Raw genomic sequence first — 23,067 nt, forward strand, 5'->3', positions numbered from 1 at the left:
ATCCAGAACGGAATTTACCTACCGAATAAATAAATGATAAATAATACTGCCCGTTGTTGCTTTCCCTGGTGACGTGTAAAGAAAGCTTCTCCTTTCCGTTTCAATTCAAACGACGACGCCCAAATAATAAAGAGATCTAACTTGCCTAATGTGTTTCCGTTTTGCATTCAGGACTGGATTTGGCACACCCTATGGCAGGCCTGCCAACGCAGCAGGCGGGGATGAACTTCATACTGTGTGCTGCTGCTCTGGATGAACTTGTTTTGAATCGCGACTCCACCCTTTCCAGGATTCAGTGCTGGTGTCTTCTCTAGCTTGGCTTGGTTTGGTTTGGTTTGGTTTTGTAAGGCGTAAATTAATAAATAAAAAACTAGACCAGGACAGAAAAAAAAAGAGGCAACTGGTTGGTACTAGCTGCCAAGCAGAGAAGCTGGAAAGTTTCCCCTGCCTTGCTAGCAGGAGAGGGGATGGATTATTGGGGTGCTTTCATTTCCTTTCCTTTGCTCCAGCTAGCTGACTAGGAGCAAGTAGTATTCTTTCTTCTTCTTCTTCGTCCACCACTCTGAAGCAGCACAGGAATAGCATCCTCACTCCTCAGCAGCCAGCAGCCACAGGATGTGGATATTGTTGGGAGGCGACGTTTAGATGGCTCGGCCTGCCACGTGGGCTTGCAGCGAGGAGCGGGTGGTACACGTGGCGGCCACTGATTGCACGGCAGGGCCAGCACCATCAGGCAGCGAGTTGCTCGTTCTCAAACCACCGGGAATTGGATGGATCGCGACTGCCACTGTTGATACGTTTTCGTTCCTTGAGAAAAAGAAGAAGATTTATTTCGAAAAAAGAAAAAGAAGAGAAACGATCCGGTGTGTCTTTAACCAACCAATGCAAACACACAACACAGCAACGAGAAACAACCAGACTGGACCGTGAATTAGAGGAGATTGAGGAAGGTTTTAAGATCTGAATGATCCTCTTGAAGAGAACCATCTCCTTGCTCTCTCCTGGATGGATAGCTAGCTGGCCCCAACTCAACTGGTGAAGATGAGAGGAGAAGGTGGGTGAGGCATCGCCATCCAGCCCGTACGATGGGACGGGATGGGTCCCTTGCAGGGCACAGTGGCAGCCAGCCAGCAAGGCAGAGGCAGGGCTCCCAAGCAAGCAACTGCATTCATCTTTTTTCTTTTTTTTTTTGAAGCCGGATTCATCTTCTTTGTTGATGTCCGTTATTCGATCCGTCTAACCCGTGACCCCGTCGGTCTCTGTTGATGTCCGTTGGTGACTGATGCCCATGTGGACCCTCCCTCCTCCAGTAGCAGCAGCTTCACCTCCCAACCAGTAGCAGCGTCAATCAATATATGATCATGGCGCCGATAAGTCAAGCCAGGCTTCAACAAAGCTCCCTAGACACGACATCAAGGGGTCACAAAGACAAGATCATCAACTGGGTTGGACCCCATTCCAGATTTACATATAGATTTTTATATACATATATGCAACCTAATTGATCTGCGGGCTGCTAATCCTTATCCAGCCTACTAGCATATATTGCTCGCAGGAATTGAGATTGGATTTTATCAAGATATTTTTGCACATTCAATCAGGCCAAAAGGACTATCATGGAACAGCTATAAATTACCAACAGTTTTTCTTTTTTAAAAAAGAACTGCATAAATCATCAGACGTGAACCATTAGATTATCACACGTAATTATCTGTCAATATTGTACTATACTACCAGCTGAGACTGCGCAGCCCTGCCGGAGACAGATTGAGATGTCAGTGGGCCATAGGAAAACGAAATCCCCCCTCCCCTCCCAATCACCATCGTGCAGATATCGGGCCCATTAGAGGGAATAGGAGGATACAGGCCCACCGACCCATAAAGGCCTGTTTCGGTAGAAAAAATAACATTTAATAATCCTCCTATCTATCGCTCACCACCGGCTTAAGATCCGATCCTCCAGAACTTGGTTCAAATATTTAAATTTCTCTACAGGCCAGGGAAAATAATCAGAGCATAATGCCATACACGAGGTGTTGGTGAGTTACTCGTAACGACAGATGCAAGCAGATAATACCGTAAGATTTTCAAGCAAGAAACAATACTAGACACCTGTGGGGTTAGCAGGTAGGAGATGTTCACTTACCTGCAGGATAAGTTCATCACTCCATCTGAACAAGTCACTGGATCTTGTGTGGCTCATATATTTGAGGCTGATTTCTCCAACCAATTCTCCCAATTAGAGGAGCTGCCCTTGCTTGGCCAGTTAGAAGCCAAACAGTGCCGAAATAACACAGAAATATGCTCCTACATGCAGTGCATCGAAAGTCAGATACTATTCGCAGGTGACATAGAATTTTGACTGCAACTACTCTGTAGCTCGTGCAAAAATGCTAGCTGACCTGAGGTTGCCATAAGGGCGCTGCTACCAAGAATAATCCTTAGACTAGCTTAGACAGTTTTATCTACTTCTGGTCAACCCTAAATTATCAGCATAGATAACATCAATGACATTGCTCCAGCGGACCATGAACAACCTGCAGAGCACGAGAAAATTGGATTGGTTATTTCAAGGAATTCAGAGATAAGTCACAGAGTTGAATGAGATAAAAGAAATGGCTGACATGGTTGTATGCATGTTACAAAAACTGAGGATTTCACTGGGACAATATTTACATGGAGGAAAAGATGTTTCGAGTGCATGACAGTGCAATCACAAGCTTATATAGTGACAAAAGCCCAAGAGACCTGTCTCAATCTGACTTAAATTGGGAACTTGTCGAGGCACACGTGCTGGTTGCTAGAATAATGTACTTCTTGTTATGATGTTGACTCGATTCCTGGAATATGCACTTCATCTCCATCATGTTGATATATACTTGGTGTAATAGCACCTGGTGGAGTAAAAAATATCATGTCAAATAATTCATAGCATTAAGTCATAAGCTTAAACAGATGATATTGTGTGTGAGATGGCGAGAGAGAAAAAGAAGAGCATATTTATTTGTCGACACATGATGGGAAGAGGAAGTAAATTTACAAAATCAGAAACAGCAATGGTACATGTGGTTACTGTTGAACTGTGTTTGTGGCTTTATTTTGAGAAAACATGAAGACCAAGTCGAGACAGCTGCTACACAGTATCGATCCCCTGATTTCTTTGTGAGTGGTGAGAAGGTACAATAACACCCAAGATCAGCAACAGCACCTCACTGTACATGCCTTCACATGCCAATATAATGCATGACAGTGTGCTTGGACCTTGGAATATTCGCTCTTTTGTGATTCAATGGTCAAAGTCACATGTGCAAACTTTTTTAACAATATGTTTCCTGTCATGTTATAGCTCCAATAAAATTGTGTTGCATCTTGCTCGTCTTGTCATTGACTTGATTCCTGGCATATTCAGCTCATATCCACCATGTAAATATACATGGGGTAATAAGTCCTGGTGGAACAACAGCTATTAGGTTAACTAATTCAGCATAGCACCGGCACCGAATGATGAGTCAGAACAAATGAGATTGTGAAAAATAATGTAAGCAAAATTTCTGCAGAGGAAGCAAAATTACAAAATCAGGAAGAACGTTGGTACCTGTGGCTAGGATTGATTGTGCTTGTAGAACCATCTTGAAAACTGGAAGACTTAATCGAAATAGATGTGACACAGTGTAAATCCCTGATTTCTTGGTGAGTAGTGAAATGGTAGTACAACACCCAAGATCAATAATGGAAGCAACTGTACATCAGTGCTATTGCAGAATTTTATTAAAGATGGAGCAGACAAATAAGAGGGAAACAGGACATGAGCATAATTGGTAACAATGCGCGTGCCAGGATCAATCAACAATGAATGTCATAGAGATTGCCGAACAATCTTCTAAAATGGCCAGTGCAGTAATGGTAGCATATACTGTGTAGCACGATGACTTGACAAACAAAGGAATTCAGAAAGAGATAACACTCCTTTCTACATGGATTTGGATTGAAGGAGCTCTGGTGGACTATGTAACTGAAGCCATAAATGATTTGATACCGAAACGTCTGTAACATGGTCCACTGATGCGGTTGAAAATAAAATTCCAGTGAACATAGTAGAAGCGAGGTAGCAGAATTCCAACGTTTAATTGACAATGCTGGTAGTAGAGAGTAGGCAATATAAGAAAAGCATTTTCGCAGACAATAATGATCCCAGTGGATGGAACTTAGTACTAGTGCTAGTCATGTATACTAGTAGCAAAATGATGGGGGGAGGGGGAGGCGAGATCCCCAAGGGTCAAGGGCGGAGGAGCCATCTGGAAAAGGATGAGAAGTTGCGGGCGTTAGGGCTTGGTGGGCGGCGGATCCTGTTGGTGGTCTGATCCGAGCTTGCGGCGGATGAAGGCCTCGAGGACGCGGCGGCGCTCGGCGGCCTGGGCGCGCTGCGGTTCGATGTTGGCGTAGGAGAGGCGGGCGGCGGCGACGATGAGGGCGGCGCCGGTGAGGAAGAGGCAGGCGGTGGCGGCGCGCTGCCTGCGGGTGGCCGTGTACTGCAGCCAAACCATCTTCCGCTGCGGGTCGGGAGGCGGCTGCCTGGGAAACCGCTTTCGCTTAGGGAAGGCAGGCAGGCTTAGGCTTGGCTTGGCTTTGGGGTTCAAAATTCGAATTCGAAAAGGAGAGGAAGGAAACAGGCAGCCACCCCCGGTTTTTGCTCCCGTTTCTGCCCAACTGGCGTGTGGGGCCATGATGTCAGTGGCGGGGGCAGGCTTTCTTCTTATTTGCACAAAACCCCCCAGCTTGCCTGCCCCCGCCAAAACCCACCCCTCAAGCTCTTTGCGATATCCTCCTCCATCTATTCACATTTTACCCACTTCCTCCCGCACATTCTCTTGTCTTTACACCCCATCCCGTCAACCTACAAATACTGTATAAGCTAGTATCGTCTTTGCTGGTAACAAGACCCACTGGATTTTAGTGTGTCCGGTCTATGTTCTGGCTATCAAGGGTGGCATATGGTAGTGATCAAGTATGTTTTTATTAAATTCAGCTGCAAACGTCAGAAAATCTAACAAATTGCAGTCTACTAATAGATAAGATAAAAAGAGCACCTCAAGCATTGCATGCTTAGTCCAACCTTTTTTTTTACATCTTGATTGGACCTCTCCTCGTGAAATTACTCAAAAACATAAAGTAACAACATTTTAATACCCTGCGGTTGTTCTACCATGTTAGGCACCACAGCAATAGCCTTTTGCACACGATTGCATGTATTATAAAAGGCATGATAGAAAATGATCTAATCCAGCTTTTTTTTATCTCTTTTAAATTTTAAGGAATAAATTTCAAGGGTTCTTTAAAAAGGAACTCTCCTACACTATGCAAGCAAAGCGTTCCTTGCTAACTTGTCCCATGAAGATACAAAATATCTCTTTTCAATATATGACACGTGTCACCGCACACAATTACGCCAAGTTTGAAAACAGCGTTTCCCGCCAAAAGTTACTCAATCATCTAGCAGCTCAAAAAACCTAGAAGAAATTGTATATCCCGTGATGTTTGGCAAGATGAAAACATACTCTCTCTCGACCTTCGTTGTAATCTCGTATTTATCTCCACGCATTGGGATCAACTAGACGTGCACTCGGTTACCATGTATTAAGATGGAATCAAAAACTTTATTAACAGAAGTCAGGTCATTTCTGTAAAAACTCAAAAGGCAGGTCATTTTCCAGAAAGATCCTCAAAAGCTGTGGAGGCAAAACGGAAAAATCTCCACGACGCAGCGACTAAAAACGCCGGCGGTCATTGCTGTGAGTTGGGGATTTCACTGCACCGACGGCGCCTCCTTCCTTCCGCCGGCCAATCCATGGCGGAGGATACGGAGGGGATCGATGTTGACGCGGGGGCTACGGGAGAGGTTCCCGCGGCCGGAGGCGGCGAGGAGACAAAGCGGAAGAGGGGGAGGCCCAAAGGTAGCTTCAATAAGAAGAAGAAGACGCCCAAGCCGAAACCGCGGACCAATGGGCGCCGCTGCACCGGCGACCGGGCCTTGGCGTCGCGGGCGTTAAGCCCCGGGGATCTAGGGCGCGGGGTGGCGGCGGGTCCTAGGGTGCTCAGGGAGAGAAGGCCGGCGGCCAACGCATTCTACGAGCGGGACACCGATACCGAGGTGTGCAGATTCTCTTCCCCTTGTTTCATACTAATAGCGGCTTCTTTCGGGTTGCATCGCTTTGAGCGATTCTCCCACTCCATTTCCGTCTCTTTTATGTATCGGACCAGTGCCTTCTCTTGCGGGTATGCTCATTTGTTTTGCGATCTAGTTCGTCCATCTCTATTGATCGCACGACGAACTTCAAGGGGTAAACACAAGCATCACACTATCATCCTGTGCGATTTGATTATTATGCCGATAAGGAACGACGCAGTTTCTTGGGCGGTCAGTCAATCACTTGCGGTATTTCTATTTTTGTTTTCTGTGTTCCTGATGTATGACGGAAGAAGCAGCTTAAGTTTTCGACATACTGTTGTCCTTCCCCATTGCCATTTCGCGGATTATTTACCAGAAGCCTCGATTTACTACAGATATATGCATCTTTTAGCCCCATTTTGGGCCACATTCTCTGAAAATTACCCTCCACCCCACACACATTTTTGTTGGATTGGTTCTTTCTGGGGCTGAACTTGAATTGACTAATTGCAATTTTGCCAGCAGGATGATGAGGAAACTGTGAATGATCAAGTCAGCCACGAGAGGCCTAAAAGCAATGATTCTGGGAAGAAGAGAGGAAGACCAAGAAAGACAAAAGCAGGCGAACTGGACAGTACGGCCCAGTTCTCGAATGGCAAAAGCAACTGTGAAACTAATGGGGTATAATACATAACATACTCAGCAATAGTTTTTAGCCACGAATAAAGGAAGGAAAACCTTCCTTTTTGATGCAACTCCCCCTTTGTCCTCTGCAACAGTTAATTAACCTTTAAGTTTCTACTATAATTTATTGTTTTTAACTCATAAATTATGTACCTAGCTACAAGATGAAACCTTAAAGTTTCCTACCCACAAAATGGTGAACTTTGTCCTGAAAAAGTTGGAATGTGCAGTGTGCATCGGTAAGTCCTGAAAGGTTGGAATGTGCTATGTGCACCTATTATACTTATCAATCATTGTGCCTGCAGACATTTAAGAGAACTCTGGTATGACCTAGCGACCCTGAAAGATGTGCAGTTTATTATCTAATCTTTAGGGATGCTAGTGCTTGTCACGTGTATTAGGATGTCAGCAAATTCAGTCTGACCTTCTCTTACATATTTGAATGTCATCAAGCTTACCATTTGTTTTACTTAGCAGAGTGATGCTGAGGCAGCAAGGGGCAAGGAGTCAAAGACTGGTGAGTTTTCGCAGATCGTAAAGAAGCGGAAAAGAAGAGATATTGGGAAAGAGTTTATCACAAAAAAGTTGAAAAACATGGATAAAGAGGAAAAGAAGCTCCTGTCTGCCAAGGATAAAAAATACGATGCAAATGTTGTGGTGAGCTACTCGTTTCCTGATGTTAAGTTGTTTGTCGACTGGTTTCACAACCATTTTTACGAATGCAAATCTGTTTAAATTATCTAGGTAGGGAGGACGATTTTGACGGGGGAAAATGCCCTCATGTGCCACCAATGCCAGAGGAAAGACAAAGGAAGGGTGGTCTGGTGTCAGTCATGCAAGAAAAAGAGATTCTGTGTGCCATGCATAGAACTATGGTGTGTCATCTCAACCTTGTTTCCTACTGATTGGATTGCTCACATATACTTTTTTTCTTGTGATATGACAGTTACATATATAACTTGCACACAATGTCATAATTGACCGATGTTTTCTATGGGCATTAAGTTTTTTGTGCTTTACTGACCTGCTTTAGTCTAACATGCTACATTTGACTGGAAGCACTTTGTTTCTAATACATTGGTTTCACCAGCTATTGATAAATGACATGCCATTTTGTTTCATCTTGTGTGTTGCACAACATTCAGTGACTCAAAACTGTTCTTGCAAATAGGTATCCTAATTTGCCAGAAGATGAATTTGCTGCGAAATGCCCATATTGTCGCAAGAACTGTAATTGCAAGGCATGCCTACGGATGAGGGGAGTTGAAGAGGTACACACTTAGCATCTCATTGCCAAATTAAAATATTTGCATTTCTTCTGCTATGGATTAAAATTGTCTTCCGTTGTTAATGATTTATCCCGTTCCATGTGACTAGCCTCCCAAAAAGGAGATTTCTCAAGAAAATCAAATTCGTTATGCATATCATATTGTAAGCTTGCTGCTTCCTTGGATGAGAGAATTGCGACAGGAGCAGATGGAGGAGAAGGAAGTAGAGGCTCAAACACAAGGTATGGTACTGTGGTTTTATGGGACAGACTGATAGTTGTTGTTGCCTAAATGCTCATCTGGTTTTGTGGGCAGGAGTTTCAGTGAATGAAATCAAGGTGGAACAAGCTGAGTGCGACCTAGATGACCGTGTCTATTGGTTGGTCTATTTCCCTGTTTATTTACTTTGCGCGATAAATCTAATGGCTGCCATCTAATATGTCCTTTGCTCTACCGCAGCAATAAGTGTAGAACTTCTATAGTCGATTTTCATAGAAGTTGCAAGCATTGTCTCTATGATCTTTGCCTTAACTGCTGCAAGGAGCTTCGCAAAGGTGAGATCCCAGGAGGAGAAGAGGTCGAGACTCCGCGATATGAAAATAGAGGTAGGAGTTATGCTTTTGGCGAGATTCTTCAGTCAGAGGATGCTAATAAAAGCGTCTCTTCGAGGAGGCATAAGAACCCCCCGAATGGCGAGCCTCACAATGGCATGGCTGCTGTTGAGAAGCCCAATAACCATCTGCACCTATGGAAAGCAAAGATTGATGGTAGCATACCTTGTCCACCAAAGGAAATAGGAGGATGTGGCGGTACACTAATGGACCTCAAGTGTTTGTTTCCAGAGAAGATGCTTGCTGAGCTAGAAGATAGAGCTGACAAAGTTCTCAGAAGTGAAATGTTTGCTAAAGCAATTGTCAGAAGAAGTGATCGGTGCCCTTGCTTTGATAATTCAGGCAAGATAAGAACTGACTGCAAGTCAGTACGAGAGGCTGCTAACAGGAAGGACTCAAGTGATAATTTCCTATATTGTCCGGTTGCTACTGATATCCAGGATGATGATCTAGTGCACTTTCAGATGCATTGGGCAAAGGGAGAGCCAGTTGTTGTATCTGATGTCCTTCAGTTAACTTCTGGTCTGAGTTGGGAACCAATGGTAATGTGGCGGGCATTGCGGGAAAGAACCAAAGGCAAAGCAGAAGATGAGCAATTTGCTGTTGTCGCATTAGATTGCCTTGATTGGTGTGAGGTGTGGTAACTCTATTCCTGAATATGTTAAGTTAAGGAAACCTTTTTTGGGCGATATGTTCATTTTTCTAATATCATGCTGGTCATATTTATCTGGCTTGGATATAATAGTTTCAAATTTTGAAAGAAAAAATTAAGACGGTACTGAGTAATGATCATTCTATCTAAAGGTGTGTGCGTGGGTTTCTGTCCAGAAGAACAGAACATGTATTATAGTAGTATTTGCAAACTTCATTGCTTAAATTGAAGCTCTCATTTTAAATAGGGATATTTATGAGTCTCTGCTTGAATTCACATAGGCCTTGTTTCCTTCTTTTGTAGCTTTATATGCAGGTGCTTACTATGCATACATGTTGCAGGTGGAAATTAATATACATATGTTCTTTTCGGGATATACAACTGGCAGAGCTCATACTAGGACTCACTGGCCTGAGATGCTTAAGCTAAAAGACTGGCCTCCTTCTAGTTCCTTTGACCAGCGATTGCCTCGCCATGGTGCTGAATTTATTAGCGCATTACCGTTTCCTGAGTATACTGATCCACGATATGGTCCGCTAAATCTTGCAGTTAAGCTTCCTACTGGTGTCTTGAAGCCAGATCTTGGACCCAAAACTTACATTGCTTATGGGTTCCACAAAGAGCTAGGCAGGGGTGATTCTGTGACCAAGCTTCACTGTGACATGTCTGATGCGGTATGTTATGTTTATTATTGATTATGTTCTTCTCGTTTTGTTCTACATGAGGTTTTAGTGCTGAGCAAAATTGACTTCAGCAAGGTCCCTGGGTACTGTCCACTTACTATATCTTGCTCTCCCAGCAGATGTTTTCCATTGCTGGGTACCTAGCTCATTTGTTGACCCTTTAATGGTTTTTATTTCTTATCTATCAGTTTATTGGATCTTGCTAGCTAACAAGGTCAATATTGATTGTGGAAGTTGTGTGATTTAACCAGGTAAATATCTTAACACACACAGCTGAAGTGACTTGTCAGACTAGTTTTTGCCAAATTGAAAAAATCCAACAAGACATGTGGGCGCAAGATCTTCAGGAATTATATGGGGGTCTAGAATCCAGCACTGATATCAGGTTATCACAATCTCCAATTGAAAAGAGGGATAAAGTTGTTGATGAAGCACCAAATACCTCATATAGTAGGGAAGACAACCATGCCAATAAATCCAGTTTTAATGGTTTGTAATGCAAATTTACTTTTGGTAATGATTGGGTTATTCTGTTTGTTTTAAAGCCTTGTGGCATTTCTTGCATGCCTCATGCAGGTTTGGACATCAATGCTTTACCACCTGATGATTCTGAAAATGATACGAATGATAAAGAGTCATCTCATGAATCTGTTTCGCGAAGTGAACTAGGGCAGTGCCCAGCTCAAAGTAATGAGGTCAATGCATCTCATAAGATGCATAATGGATCTCATTGCATTTCAGATGGTATTGACATGGGACAGCATGGAAAGAGATCTAGAGGTGGAACTCTCAAGGAAGTTGGCACCAGATCTCCAGAAGAGAAACCTAAAAAGGTTGATTGCAATGGCACTGATGCAACACAAATTTCCAAAAACATTCAGGAAAAGCCTGCTGCGGGGGAAGGCTCAGAGCAGCAGAACACAGGTGGTGCTTTATGGGATATCTTTCGTAGAGAGGATTCCGAGAAATTACAAGATTATCTTAGGAAACATTCCTCAGAATTCCGGCATATTTACTGCAATCCAGTGAAGCAGGTCATATTCTTGTTGCAGTCATTAAAGAACTATTTCCTTCTTACTTTTCTATGCTGACCAACAATCACTGTTCATGTTAAATGAACAGGTTATTCACCCGATTCACGACCAGAGTTTCTACTTAACTGCAGAGCATAAGAGAAAGCTCAAGGAAGAATATGGTTAGAAAAAAATGCCACCCCCCTGTGCCTTGAGATCTCTTGAATGCTGTGTATCTGAAAATGACATACCCCTCTTCTCGTCTGTTGGCTTCCCTGCTTTAGGTATTGAACCCTGGACATTTGAGCAGAGGCTTGGCGAAGCAGTTTTCATTCCCGCTGGATGTCCTCATCAAGTGAGAAATTTGAAGGTGTGGCAGATCTTTACCATCCTGACAATCCAGCTCAATTTTTCCTCTCGTTTTGGTGTGGGATCAAATATCATGGTTCCGACTGATGAAACCATGTCCATCTGTGCAGTCCTGCATCAAAGTTGCGCTGGACTTTGTTTCCCCTGAAAACGTTGGCGAGTGTATCAAGTTGACTGGGGAGTTTAGACGACTTCCTTCTTCCCACAGAGCTAATGAAGATAAACTAGAGGTTAGCATTAATTGTGTATTGCCAGTGATCTGGTTTGCGGTATGGTGTGTAGTAGTATCTGATGTGATGACTAACCTGGAGTGGAACATGGTGTCTTCAGATCAAGAAGATGGCTCTTCATGCTCTGAACGAAGTAGTAAACTTTTTGGATTCTTGTTCCTCAGAAGAAGGGTAAGGAACACTGGGCAGTCATATTTTTGTGCCGTAAAAGTTTTATAGCTGAATAAAAGTAAACAGTTTTAACGCCCTTGTGAGTAGATCCCAGGTGACTTATTACGCTGTGACTTATTTGGCAGGTTGGAGAGAGGGGCTGGTGACCCCAGCATTGTAGCTAAATCATCTGTAGATGAGAAGCCGCCGCCACCGAAAAGGCAGGGTGGTCGCCGAGGAGGAGACGATCCAAAGAGCGAAGAAGACAGCAGCAAGCGGAGCGAAGAAGTTGCTGTTGAGAATAATAAACCTAAGCAGCGCGGTCGCCCAGCAGGCTCCCGCAAGCGTGGACAGTGATTCGTTATGTTTGGACTGGGGATGATGATGATTCATTTTGGAAGGAGCAGAGGTTGTAGGCAGAGTAGTGATGAGGTCATGCACCAGTCACCGCAGACGCCATTAGGGGTGTCTGGGTTTTGTTCGGCCGGCTGATTAGTCACCGCAGACGCCATTATGGTGTCTGAATTTTGTTGAAGTATGGTGATGGCCGGCCGGTTGACACCGATCGATGGAGAGTCATTGGTTAAGTAGACTGACCATCTCCTGTAGATGTAGCAAGCAGCTGGCAGTAGCAAAGCAATTGATGGACTTGAGTAGTATATAGCTGTGGCTGTCTGGAGGTTAGTGCAATGCGATGGTGGTGCTGCCTGTGACGGACCTTTAGACTCTAGCATGCACGCTGCCAGTTTTCTGTGGGAAAGGGGCTGCTGGGCCGACATAACCAGTTCACTCACAGCCCAAAGGCCTCTCTCTGCGGAGCTCAGCCAGGGTTAGCAAGAGGTCTAAGCAGGCGGTGTAGCATAATACCACACTGCTCGGACAGCGACCTCCATCTCAGTATATAATACCGGACTTGTGGTCAGAAAGCACAAGCAATGAGGAAATGCACCAGTGCTGGTGGGTCCGGTACAACATCCTGATTATTATCCTAGGATGAGATGCTGTTGCAGCTCAAGGATCACGTTCCAATGTTCCAGTGTCCCAGTGCTGCAGCACTGGTCGTAATCAGGAGCGCAAGTCCTCGCTACCAACTTCATCTACCAAACTAACACAGCAACAAATGAAGATGTCATGCCACACAAACACTGAAACCAGCCACGCCATTTAAGATAGGATCAATTGACAATACCTGACAAGCACCCGATTTTCTCCAAAACATAAGTGCGTAAGCAACTGAACCGTGTTTCTGGCTTCATACAAAAATTCTTTTGCACAGCTGTTTCCACCTAGATTCTAGAGGCGCTAAACAATCCAAAAAAGATAAAAGGCCACTCTAACTGATCTTTTCACATATAACAGAACATAAGGATACAAAAAAAAATGTATTGTACATCAAAGTAGTTTCCTGCCCCTTGTCTTGTAACTGTTTGCAGGAGGTGGAGAGCACCACAATGACGTGCTCGGAGAATAGCCTGCTTCAGAAGCAAAGGTTATGTCAAATAGCAATTTAGCAAGGATGTAAGCACAAGCCATGTGAAGATGGAGCTTACAAAGTCCATTCCGCACCAAGCTGCAATTGCTAGTCCACATAGTGAAGGGCTTGGTATTTTCTTCCCGCACTCAATCAAAAAATTGTTTTGATTTTCACATTGAACCCATCAATATATGATACAAAAAAGGATACACAGCATGCCTGATAAATTCATCATGATACAAGACGCCCAAATAAAATCCCACTAAATACCAAAGCTCCAAACCACTTATTGGACACAAACCTGCACAGAATCGATTCAATGAATTCAAACTCTCATAGGATTGCAACAAGCACATTATTGTGTTAAATCCAATGATGACTGGATACTGGAAGAAAGGAAAACATACTTCCTGTTGCAATCAGAGCGGTTAGAAAGTTCCACAGTTGAAATCTGCCATGATAACTGCGCGGCTGCAGCGCACAGAAAAGTATAGTAGGGCCATCCTGCCCAAAACGATTTGAGGTCTGCAGTCAATATTAAGTAAACATAATATTACTATTCACTAAGGCATTACAGTATACACCAACCAAGGTCAGCATTGTAGCCGCTGAGTGCTAAGCTGCCAATGCATGCGGCACCAAAACCACTAATCCAGTACTTGGTCAAATCTCCAAATCTTAATGCTGTGGACTTAACTCCTACTTTGAGGTCGTCTTCTTTGTCCTGAGATGTAAATAGATAGGTATATGCGTATAAGACATCACATCAACCTAAAACAGACACTTCATCAAGGATAAATATGAAAGGATGTGAATAGGGAAACACCTGATGTGCATATATGGTATCATATACCAGTGTCCAGCATATACCAGCTGTATACAATGGAAGGACGACTGCAGGGTCTAAGCTTTCCTTAATAGCAGCCCATCCTAATAAAGCTCCCCAGTTGAATGTCAGGCCAAGATAAGCCTGAGGCTGTTATTAATGAATTGAAAAAAAAACATAGCTATTACACTCTGTAAGCAGGAATATTGTATTCTCAACCTCCATATGTACAATACACACCCAAAATGTGAATCTCTTCATCAGGGGATATGAGAAGACCAGAAGAAGTGAAGATGCCCCCAGAATACGGCTACATACAGAAAAATGACATAAAATTACTGTAATAAGCTGTGCTTGTAGTGCAAGCATCAACAGACACATATTATGCTTCTATATATTCTTTTCTGTATTGGCAAGTATATAACAGGCAGGATGGCAGACAATTTTCCTGGATATCAATCAAGAAAATGCAACTGTACTGTATGTACCATAACCTTTGGATACAAACCCAGAACACGTTGATTAATGCTGCAGTTACAGGATCATCTTGGCCATAGCCTCAGGCATAGTGAGTTTATCAAACAGACAAGATACAAACAGCAAGGATAGTAAGTTGACTAGTTGAGTTGCAGGGTATCTTGCTTATCCTCGAGAAAAGAAGAGTTGAAATAAATAAACAGTTCCTAAATGATCCAGCATTTGCTCATAATGTTCTGCTGTCGACAATCACTGATAAGTGTTTGCAGGAGCACGGATAGGCTAAACGCATCTAATACTGTCAAACTACATCAGTCTAGGCTAAACACATCTAATACTGTAAAAATATAATAGCCAAAGGAGCATGGAGTTCACATAAATACCTATAGTTATTCAACTGGAGAAGAATGCCCAGTCCCAGCAGAAGCTGAAATCCAAGGAAGCCTACTCCTTGTGAAGGAGTAAGAACACCAGATGCAAAAGGCCTGCTTTTGGTGCGCTCAACCTGTGGAGAAATATGTCATCAGATAAAGGAATGCAGCATCCAGAAGAAAATCATGGATCATTTAACTCTGTGCTTATGCTTATTTCAGTGAAAAGTACAAGGGATCATACGCACACAGAAAAAAGAAAGAAACAGAATCACCTTGTTGTCAATGTCGCGGTCAAGAAGATCATTCACTGTGCAACCAGCCCCCCTGAGGAGGATGGCTCCACATCCGAAGAGTGCCAGCATCTTGAAGTCAGGCAACTGCCCTGGTATTGCTGCTATGGTGATCGACCTGCGAGGCAAAGGTCTGAGTCTCTCTTTCAACACAGAAGATAGAACATACTATACATGCTATGGGTTTAATAATGTACAAGAAAGCAACACATGCACAGCAGATTATTTTTTTTAGAAAAAAAACCATCCTGCTCACAGGCCACAAGATCATTTAGATAAAATGTGTACTAATTGCTGACTACATTGTGTTAGCTAAGGACTATACTTTAGTCTGTACGGTGGCAATGTATGATTTCGAGTTGCCCTTGTATCCAGAAGTCCAGAAGAAGCAGTGTCCATGTGCTGTAGTTTTTCTAAACTTGTTAGATTGGATGACTAACCACCTCAAAGTGCAGGAAATCCTGAGCACCTGAATTGAAACACTATCTAGTAATGTGAGAGCAAACCGGTTTGAGTTAGTTGGACGCATGGACTAACTGAAGAAGCAGTCCTACTACTGACTGAGAAAACAGATAAGGATGCAGATGAACGGCATGACAATGGCATTAGCGAGAAGCAGCTAGCAGGGCCACGCGAGGAGAGAAGGTAGCTACCACATGCAGGGCCACGCGAGGAGCCAGGTCCCGATGGGCTTGTCGAGGCGTGCGAGCATGGCGTACGGCCGCGCGGCCTCCGGGATCCAGTTGTCCACCCACGTGAGCGGTGGCTTGTCCGCGGGTTCGGAAGAGGATGATGATGAGGTGGAGAGCGGTGAGGCGGGCGGGAAGTGGCTCGGTAGCAGAATCCTGTCGTAAAGCGAGTCGGGGGAGAAGGCGGATGCTGATGCTGGGCGCGGGCACCGGCAGAGGGTTATGAGGTGGCGGCGGTGGGCGGGAGGGCTAGGATCGGGGCAGCTGGAGGGTGGGCTCTGGGGCGACGGCGAGGAGAGGAGAGATGAGAGCGCCGGGAGGGGGAGAGGGGCGCGGCGGCGAAGCTCGGCTGCGGCGGCGCGGAAAAGAGCGGGCGGCGCCATGGGTGGTGTGTGCTCCGGTGGCAAAGGGGAGCGGCGGCGGCGGCGGCGGCGTCGACCGGGCGCGAGGGAGAGGCAAAGGCCAGAGAGGATCCGGCCCACGGGCCTGGGGGGCTCTAACGGATCATATCCATCCGGGCCTCTGCTCTGCCGCCTGCTTTTGATCCGAATATCCGATCCAGCCTCACTTTTCTTTTCTTTTCTTTTTCTCGAGAACACGCAGGACAACTGCGTGCCTGGTGCTATTGAGATTAGAAAATCGAAGAAAAATCTCTATCTCTATCTCTACAATAAAAGAAATTTAAATTCAAATTCAAATTCAACAGAGGTCAAGAGACAAAGGGATAGAGCCCGATCAGCTGCCATGACCGATGAGCGACGGAAAGAGAAGAATAAGAAGCGCCGGGCTGCTTACATGAGGACGAAAGCAGTGTCCTCAAACAGAGAAAATATTCCTGCACAGGACACAGGTAGAAATTTTTTTTACTGGATTCCATCGTCGTTAGACACACAAGTCCTCTGCCCTAACCCTCCGATATAGGCACCAATGAGGCAGATCGCACTAATAAAAAACAAGGCAGTAACACATGTCCAGGGTAATCCGGTGATAGAAAAATGTAATGACTCATGCCTTGATTACCATGCACATCACTGGACTTCGTGTTACAGTAACGGTGTTGCCTGTTTTCTTTATCTTCCGTCCATGTCTCCATCAGTTCCTTTTCTCTCTACAATGCCTGATTTTTCTCTCTACAATGCCTAAATATGCACATGCCTAATGGCCAATACCGTTTGGATACCATAAAAGTAGCCGCCTGATTTACTAGCATTTGGAGGCTAAACCAGAAATAATTCGATGAATGAATTTATATAGGCCATTTTGTTGCATTCGTGGTGATCTTGATGTGATGTTTATGTGAAGTAATCATATCCACATGTGTCGGCTGCTTCTGTCCTGGGCGATTCGAGCGCACCAGGCCGCCAAGGGGAAAAGATCTCTTCTTTTCCTTTGTTTCCCCCACTTGATTCTTGCCTGTCGGTGTTGAAGACTTCGCCCGTGTGTAGATGTTCTTTTTGATGAGTTCGGTGAAGATGCAGTATTGCTTTTTCCCGTGCCCATCAAGTATCAGATTTCTTCTGTAAATGTTTCCATATAGATTATTGGTCAATACTATCATGCGTCTATGGAGAGTAGTAAAACGAGGCGGGCAATGCTAGCAGCATGGAGAGATTTAGGGATTTGGTGGACAGTGGCACATTGGAGGCTTCTCCGGACTCGGCGTGGAAAGGGATATCATCGAGGCCGTCACATTGGAGGGCTTCGCCTGGGCGCAATGTGGAGAAGCAGAGGGGCAGCGGCGCTGTCTTGCCATTGGACGCCGCCGCTGGAGTCACAGGTAGGCCATCCACTGCCTCCTTTAGGAGGAGCTTGACACCATCCCCAAGGTCAAGGTGCGGTTCCTCGCTCAATTGATCTTCACAGTGTCAAAATTTGTATCCGTTAAGTTGGGTATTGATGATAGGTTTACATATTAGATTCATCTCTGTAAATGAAGAAATTGGATTCTGATTAGCAGCACCTTTTGTGATTGAAGAAATTTTACCTGTGAATACCACCGCATGTTGTTCGCCCTAACTTCCATGGATGCTCTTGCAGTCATGCACTTCTCTTGTTTGTTCGAGATGGGAAACACCAGGGTAATTGATGCTGCCTATGGTCCTCGAGAGGTGGATTCCCCTACTCTGATTGGTGTGGTTTTGTATACATGTGTGATACGTCATGGGCAACAACCTATTTGAGGAAATCCTTCTGAGAGAGGATTTATCATTTGCGGTGGGATGTGTTGTCTATACCTGACTTCTCTGAATTGACCTTATTTAGATTTAATCTTCAAGAGCCCTTTTAAATAAATTGGGCATTATATGGGAAAACAGGTTTGCTTTTCCTATATGCATGAAACATATTTGAAAATCATTAGGATCGATAATGGCCTATGGGCAGTAGGACAATATTTGTCCACAGCGAGATATACTGGATAACTTAGAATTATGGGAATTATAAACTTGAATTGCTTGCATTTTGTTGCTCTGGAGAATCATATTGCTTCACCCTTTCCATTGTTGTCGTACCTCCCTAATTTTCTTTTTTCTGCTGCCAGGAAGAGCTGTGCACTTTTCAGTGAAATCGAATGTTGTCTAAAAGTTCATGTTGTTTGTTTGCTCATCCAGGTCCAGAGCAAAGGCCAGCAAGGAAACAACAAAGAGGCTTTCACTGTTCCAAATGCATTGCATAGGTGTGGTCAGAGACTTTCTCGGTGAGATATTTTTAACTTGTTGGCCTAGATTTCCATCCAGAATGTTGAGCTTTGACCATTTCGTGCCTACCAATAATCTTAGATGGTGTGCTTGAGCCTGATTTAGTAGCATTTTTTTTGCTGTTTCCTTCAATGAAATTGAATGACGTTTCCGTTGGGAGGAGAATTTGTCATCGACTCATTCAGATTTAGCTCGCAATATATTAGATCTCTCGGATCATATCCTTCACAGTGTGCTCCCTACATATATGCAAAGTTCTAGCTAATGAAAGAGAATTAGTATGATGAATACATTTATTTTGATTTCTAAAATAATATGAGAAGTTAAATAGGTCGACAATTGCTCACTGTTAAATCTACATGTTAGCATCAGAGAATTTGTACAGGTTAGTGTCTGCGATTTGAGCAGTTTCACAGGATGCAATCATATTATATCCGCCTTCTAATTCTGATGTTGATTCAATGATGCCCTATTTTTCTCATTATGTGGAGCAGGGTATATTAATATTACAGCATACCAACAAGCTAAAGCTAATTTCCTGATATTGTGACTGAGTAGAGATATCTGGGAAATTAGTACTCAATAGTCAATACTCTTTTTAACATCAAGAGCGATTGGCGGTGATATTTGAGAAATTTTAAATTTTCTAGTTTTAATTGATGATAATCTATCATTTGTTAAATTCTCAATCTTCATTAATATCCTTGCTAGTTACTCCCTCCGTCCCATGAAAAGTGCAATCCCACGTTTGAAAAAAAATCTCACAAAGAGTGCAATTCTAGAGATTGGATCTTAACTACCTACCTAATTAAATGGTCAGATTTGATTTGCATGCTAAAACTAACCGCATATGGCAAACAAATAAGGGTATGTGTGTCTTTTCACGCCACCACTAATATGTCTGAAAAAACTAGAATTGCACTCTTTTTAGGACGGAGGGAGTATACAATAGTTAGTTGTGGATTTGTATGTTTAGTCTAATCATGGGTGACAACATGTGCTTGCGCTGATATAATAATCTTCTACAATTTTGCATCCATCTTATTTGTTGGTTTGTGTTTTTATATCCTCTGATTGATATGTTGGTGGCAGAGAACCAGAACATTCAGACACCCTTCAGCCAACAGGGGATCCATGGGGTTTATACATGTTTTTATGCCATGTTTTTCCTTCTCCACTGAGCACCACCGTCATTGTTGAGCTGTGAGCCACCAGCAACATCTAATTGTATATGTTTGCGTGCATATTCTCAAAAGATCGATAGAAATGCAAACTCTGACATCCAGAAAATGTTGACTTAGCATATGCTTGTTAATTATTATATATTTGGTGACATGCCTAAATAGCTCAGTCGACAATGCAAACTCTAAACAACTCCCCTTATACAAACATAAGAACTACATCCTAGGAGCTTATTAACCATCTAACTGAAACACTCTACCTTTCCTGATCGAAAACATTACAGAGTATTAGTGTTTATTACTTCATAGCTTTTCATCATTTGGTTTTCTTTGATGAGCAATATATGTTTTCTCCCTTTCTAATGCCTTTACCTGGAGCTTCATGTGAGCATTCTCTGAATTCTGAAACTTATTGTGTAATATCAATATGCCTTTGATTTGTTGTTGAGCATAAGTAAAAAAATTATTCTTATATTTATAGGCAAGTTGTGTTGGGTAGATCATGCTCCTAAGAGATAGCTTATCATCAGTGTTTCCCTCGGCACATTTAGCTGTGCGTAACCTTCTTGCTAAAATGTTGACTGGTGATCCATCATAGTGCAGGGATTGCTAAAAATGGCGATTTCTGGTTGTTGAATTTCTAAAAACTTAAAACTATATTTGAAGGCAGTGGGTGAGCATTCTGATGGTAATGTATTTTATTCGTTGCCTTTAATTGTTCTATGACTTGTTCTGACAAGAACTGCTTGCTGCAGGTAAGAATTCCAAATACAGTATGGTTCAATATATTGGTGATGGAAGCTTCCAGGTAATTTCATTGCCTGATTAAATATATTTTGCTCTTTCTACAATTTGATGGATGATGGCTTGATTGTGATGTGATCCTGGTAATTGATGCATGATGGCTTGATTCTAATGTGACACCTGATTAGATTCTAATAATGGGTGAAAACTGTATAATGTTTATACAAATCTAATGATTTGTGGTATGATGCTTTCCATGTCTTTCAGGTTTTTAGTACAGTACCCCAGGAAGACTGGAGGAGCTATATATTGTTTCTTATCATGCTGAATGACTAAGAAGTTGAGAAATATCATTCTTTAGGGTAATTTTTTGGACATTATTAATCTATTGTTGACCATGGGTTCTTTTTTCAGCAAGCAAATAACAGAGGATCAAATTTTGTGGGGGCTAAATATGTTAAGAAATAAATTTAATTAGGATTCTTTTTAGGGTTTTCTTGAGTAGATAAAATTAAGGAATTGCAGTTTTATATAGAAACATGGATCAAGTGACTAATACATATGGTGGGTCCAAAAAAGCAGATATGCACTTAGGTGCTTCTTTGATGTTTGAGCTTCAAGCAACATCTTTTGGATTTAATAATATGCTTTCTCTTCAATTTTAGTAGCTTCTGCGTTTTATTATATGTGGTCATGCTTTATTGTATTGCCATGCTCTAATTTCACCTCCAGCAATACACATGCACAGACCTATCTAATATAAAATATGGTTCGTTGCCAATGTATATACTCTGACAGCATACCATTGTTTAATTATCTCAATATGATGGGCCGAGATTAAAAACAATTATTACCTTGCTGAATGCTCTGTGTATTGCACTATAAATCTTGAACTGCCCGTAGCAACGCACGGGTACGAACCTTGTAAAGAAAAAAAAGATTATATTAGTGTTTGCACAAAAATTTGGTAATTTTATGACCAATGGGCTGGAGACGGGAGTACACATGGCATTGGCATGAACACCAACCTAATTAATTAAGTAATCCCGGCAGGCAGGCAGGCAGGCGCTGATCGATTGAACGGGATCGATGAGAGCAACCCGTCACCTACCTAAAAACCAAATGGTAAAGCTAGCTGCTGTCTGCTGGATGTTGAGGATGGACGACAGCCGGAAAGGAATTAAAGCGAGTGACTGGAACTGCTCTCCAAACAAATTAAAGCAAATCAGTGCATGCATGACTATATATGCTGCTGTCATGTCAACACCAAATTAATGCAAGCAAACCACCAATATAATACTCATCATTGCATATATACTAGGACAAACTCTATATATGTTGGGTCTAAATTGCCACCCACTATCCATCGTGCGTTGTCGTCGTCGTCGTCATTATTATTATTATTATGCGTGCCTCAATTATTTATTCATCCATATCCTTCGATATGATCCATGCAGAGTTACTAATTACTGATGATCGAAGCAAGTTATATAGGAACAATCTTGAAACTCGCCACTATGAGAAAACAGCACTGTGGTTGGATTAGCAACTGTAAACATCAATTACAGCATGCCCTGCGGAGGTAGTAGTAGCTCATCATCAGGATCATATCTTACCATAGCCCGAACAATAAAAAAAAAATCCTGCAGCAGACACAAACACAACCACAGCCATGGCAGGTTGGGTTGGTGCCGCCGCAAGAAATTCTGTGCGTCAGGCAGGCTGTACATGCATGAAAAGATAGGAGAGGAGAAGCTGGGCAATGCAGTGTGCATGCTATGATCATTGCTACCAGACCGGCAGACGACAGAGAGTTGTTGTGTCACTTGCTCTCCGACCCCTGCAAAGCAGCATCATGCATGCTATGCTCCTCCGCCCAGCTCTATCTTATGGAAAAAATGGATGGATGGATGGATGGATGGAGAAGGACAAGGTAGGCTCCTTTTCATGGAAACGTTGTTACCTTGTTATAGAGCAGCAAGGATGGGGGCATCGACTTACTACTGCTGTGTAAATAAATTGAATTGAACTGCAGAATTGTCTAGTAATGCTGGTTGCAAGCAAATGTTCAAGCAGACGAATGGATCCAAGATGCAGGTTGGAATGAAGCGACAGGTCAGGAGGACAAGGATGGATGGATCGACGGGACACGAGCTAGGGAGCCAGCCAGCCGGCCAGAGCCAGCCATGAAAAATAAAGAGCTCCATGGATGGATGGACCGTGGATATGATCGTCGTACACCGCTAGCAGCAGCAGCAGCTAGCAGGCCAGGGTTGGATGGAGGGGAGCTGCTGCTGTTCATGCGTGTCTGGTCTGCCATCTCACTGCGCTGCACGCTATCTATCTATCTTTCTGGACTCACCAACAACGTGCACTCCAACAGTAAAATCATATCAGCAGCGATGCAGTGCAGGGCAGGGCAGGCCAGTGCAGCTCTCAACAACTCATCAATGACTTTCAATTTGCATTGTCACAGTAAGAATTAAGCAC

At 43.3% G+C, this 23,067-nt stretch overlaps 3 protein-coding genes and 1 long non-coding RNA gene across 19 annotated transcripts; 2 read left to right on the forward strand and 2 right to left on the reverse strand.

Moving 5' to 3' along the window:
• Nucleotides 1-124: 124 nt before the first annotated feature.
• Nucleotides 125-4,326, reverse strand: LOC112891489. 3 transcript variants are annotated; one of them, XR_003228565.1, is made up of 6 exons: nucleotides 3,596-4,326; nucleotides 3,064-3,448; nucleotides 2,749-2,894; nucleotides 2,403-2,537; nucleotides 2,147-2,307; nucleotides 125-1,400 (listed from the first exon to the last, which is right to left on the reverse strand). It is a non-coding gene; the product is annotated as an uncharacterized LOC112891489 (long non-coding RNA). The 3 variants fall into 3 exon arrangements; XR_003228560.1 differs by having other exon boundaries at nucleotides 2,749-3,448; XR_003228564.1 differs by having other exon boundaries at nucleotides 2,677-3,448.
• Nucleotides 4,327-5,748: 1,422 nt separating this feature from the next.
• On the forward strand, nucleotides 5,749-12,615 carry LOC112879069 (lysine-specific demethylase JMJ25-like). 5 transcript variants are annotated; one of them, XM_025943399.1, is made up of 17 exons: nucleotides 5,749-6,148; nucleotides 6,689-6,847; nucleotides 7,325-7,507; nucleotides 7,595-7,725; nucleotides 8,022-8,121; nucleotides 8,228-8,360; nucleotides 8,434-8,497; nucleotides 8,578-9,364; nucleotides 9,723-9,858; nucleotides 9,931-10,055; nucleotides 10,316-10,553; nucleotides 10,641-11,098; nucleotides 11,187-11,259; nucleotides 11,362-11,447; nucleotides 11,557-11,676; nucleotides 11,777-11,847; nucleotides 11,973-12,615. In XM_025943399.1, exons 1-17 carry the CDS (start codon nucleotides 5,846-5,848, stop codon nucleotides 12,181-12,183), a joined length of 3,378 nt encoding a protein of 1,125 aa, XP_025799184.1. In that variant the 5' UTR covers nucleotides 5,749-5,845; the 3' UTR covers nucleotides 12,184-12,615. The 5 variants fall into 5 exon arrangements, with proteins under 5 accessions (XP_025799184.1, XP_025799179.1, XP_025799181.1 ...); XM_025943394.1 differs by having other exon boundaries at nucleotides 9,723-10,055; XM_025943396.1 differs by having other exon boundaries at nucleotides 7,328-7,507; nucleotides 9,723-10,055.
• Nucleotides 12,616-13,012: 397 nt separating this feature from the next.
• On the reverse strand, nucleotides 13,013-16,445 carry LOC112879070 (4-hydroxybenzoate polyprenyltransferase, mitochondrial-like). The gene is made up of 9 exons (XM_025943400.1): nucleotides 15,921-16,445; nucleotides 15,250-15,385; nucleotides 14,987-15,108; nucleotides 14,367-14,436; nucleotides 14,127-14,276; nucleotides 13,889-14,024; nucleotides 13,708-13,804; nucleotides 13,377-13,601; nucleotides 13,013-13,298 (listed from the first exon to the last, which is right to left on the reverse strand). Exons 1-8 carry the CDS (start codon nucleotides 16,337-16,339, stop codon nucleotides 13,532-13,534), a joined length of 1,200 nt encoding a protein of 399 aa, XP_025799185.1. The 5' UTR covers nucleotides 16,340-16,445; the 3' UTR covers nucleotides 13,013-13,298; nucleotides 13,377-13,531.
• Nucleotides 16,446-16,518: 73 nt separating this feature from the next.
• LOC112879071 lies at nucleotides 16,519-21,411 on the forward strand. 10 transcript variants are annotated; one of them, XR_003225929.1, is made up of 7 exons: nucleotides 16,519-17,733; nucleotides 17,994-18,064; nucleotides 18,566-18,651; nucleotides 19,745-19,855; nucleotides 20,432-20,506; nucleotides 20,589-20,641; nucleotides 20,845-21,411. XR_003225929.1 is itself a non-coding variant. In XM_025943402.1 (6 exons), the coding sequence occupies exons 1-5, from the start codon at nucleotides 17,559-17,561 to the stop codon at nucleotides 20,475-20,477; spliced, it is 489 nt and encodes a 162-aa protein (XP_025799187.1). In that variant the 5' UTR covers nucleotides 16,519-17,558; the 3' UTR covers nucleotides 20,478-20,506; nucleotides 20,589-21,411. The 10 variants fall into 10 exon arrangements, 4 of the variants coding, with proteins under 4 accessions (XP_025799187.1, XP_025799189.1, XP_025799186.1 ...); XR_003225928.1 differs by having other exon boundaries at nucleotides 20,432-20,641; XM_025943402.1 differs by having other exon boundaries at nucleotides 20,589-21,411.
• The last annotated feature ends 1,656 nt before the right edge of the window (nucleotides 21,412-23,067 follow it).

The sequence above is a fragment of the Panicum hallii genome, chromosome 1 (assembly GCF_002211085.1).
Source record: "Panicum hallii strain FIL2 chromosome 1, PHallii_v3.1, whole genome shotgun sequence".
NCBI classification, from domain to species: domain Eukaryota; kingdom Viridiplantae; phylum Streptophyta; class Magnoliopsida; order Poales; family Poaceae; genus Panicum; species Panicum hallii.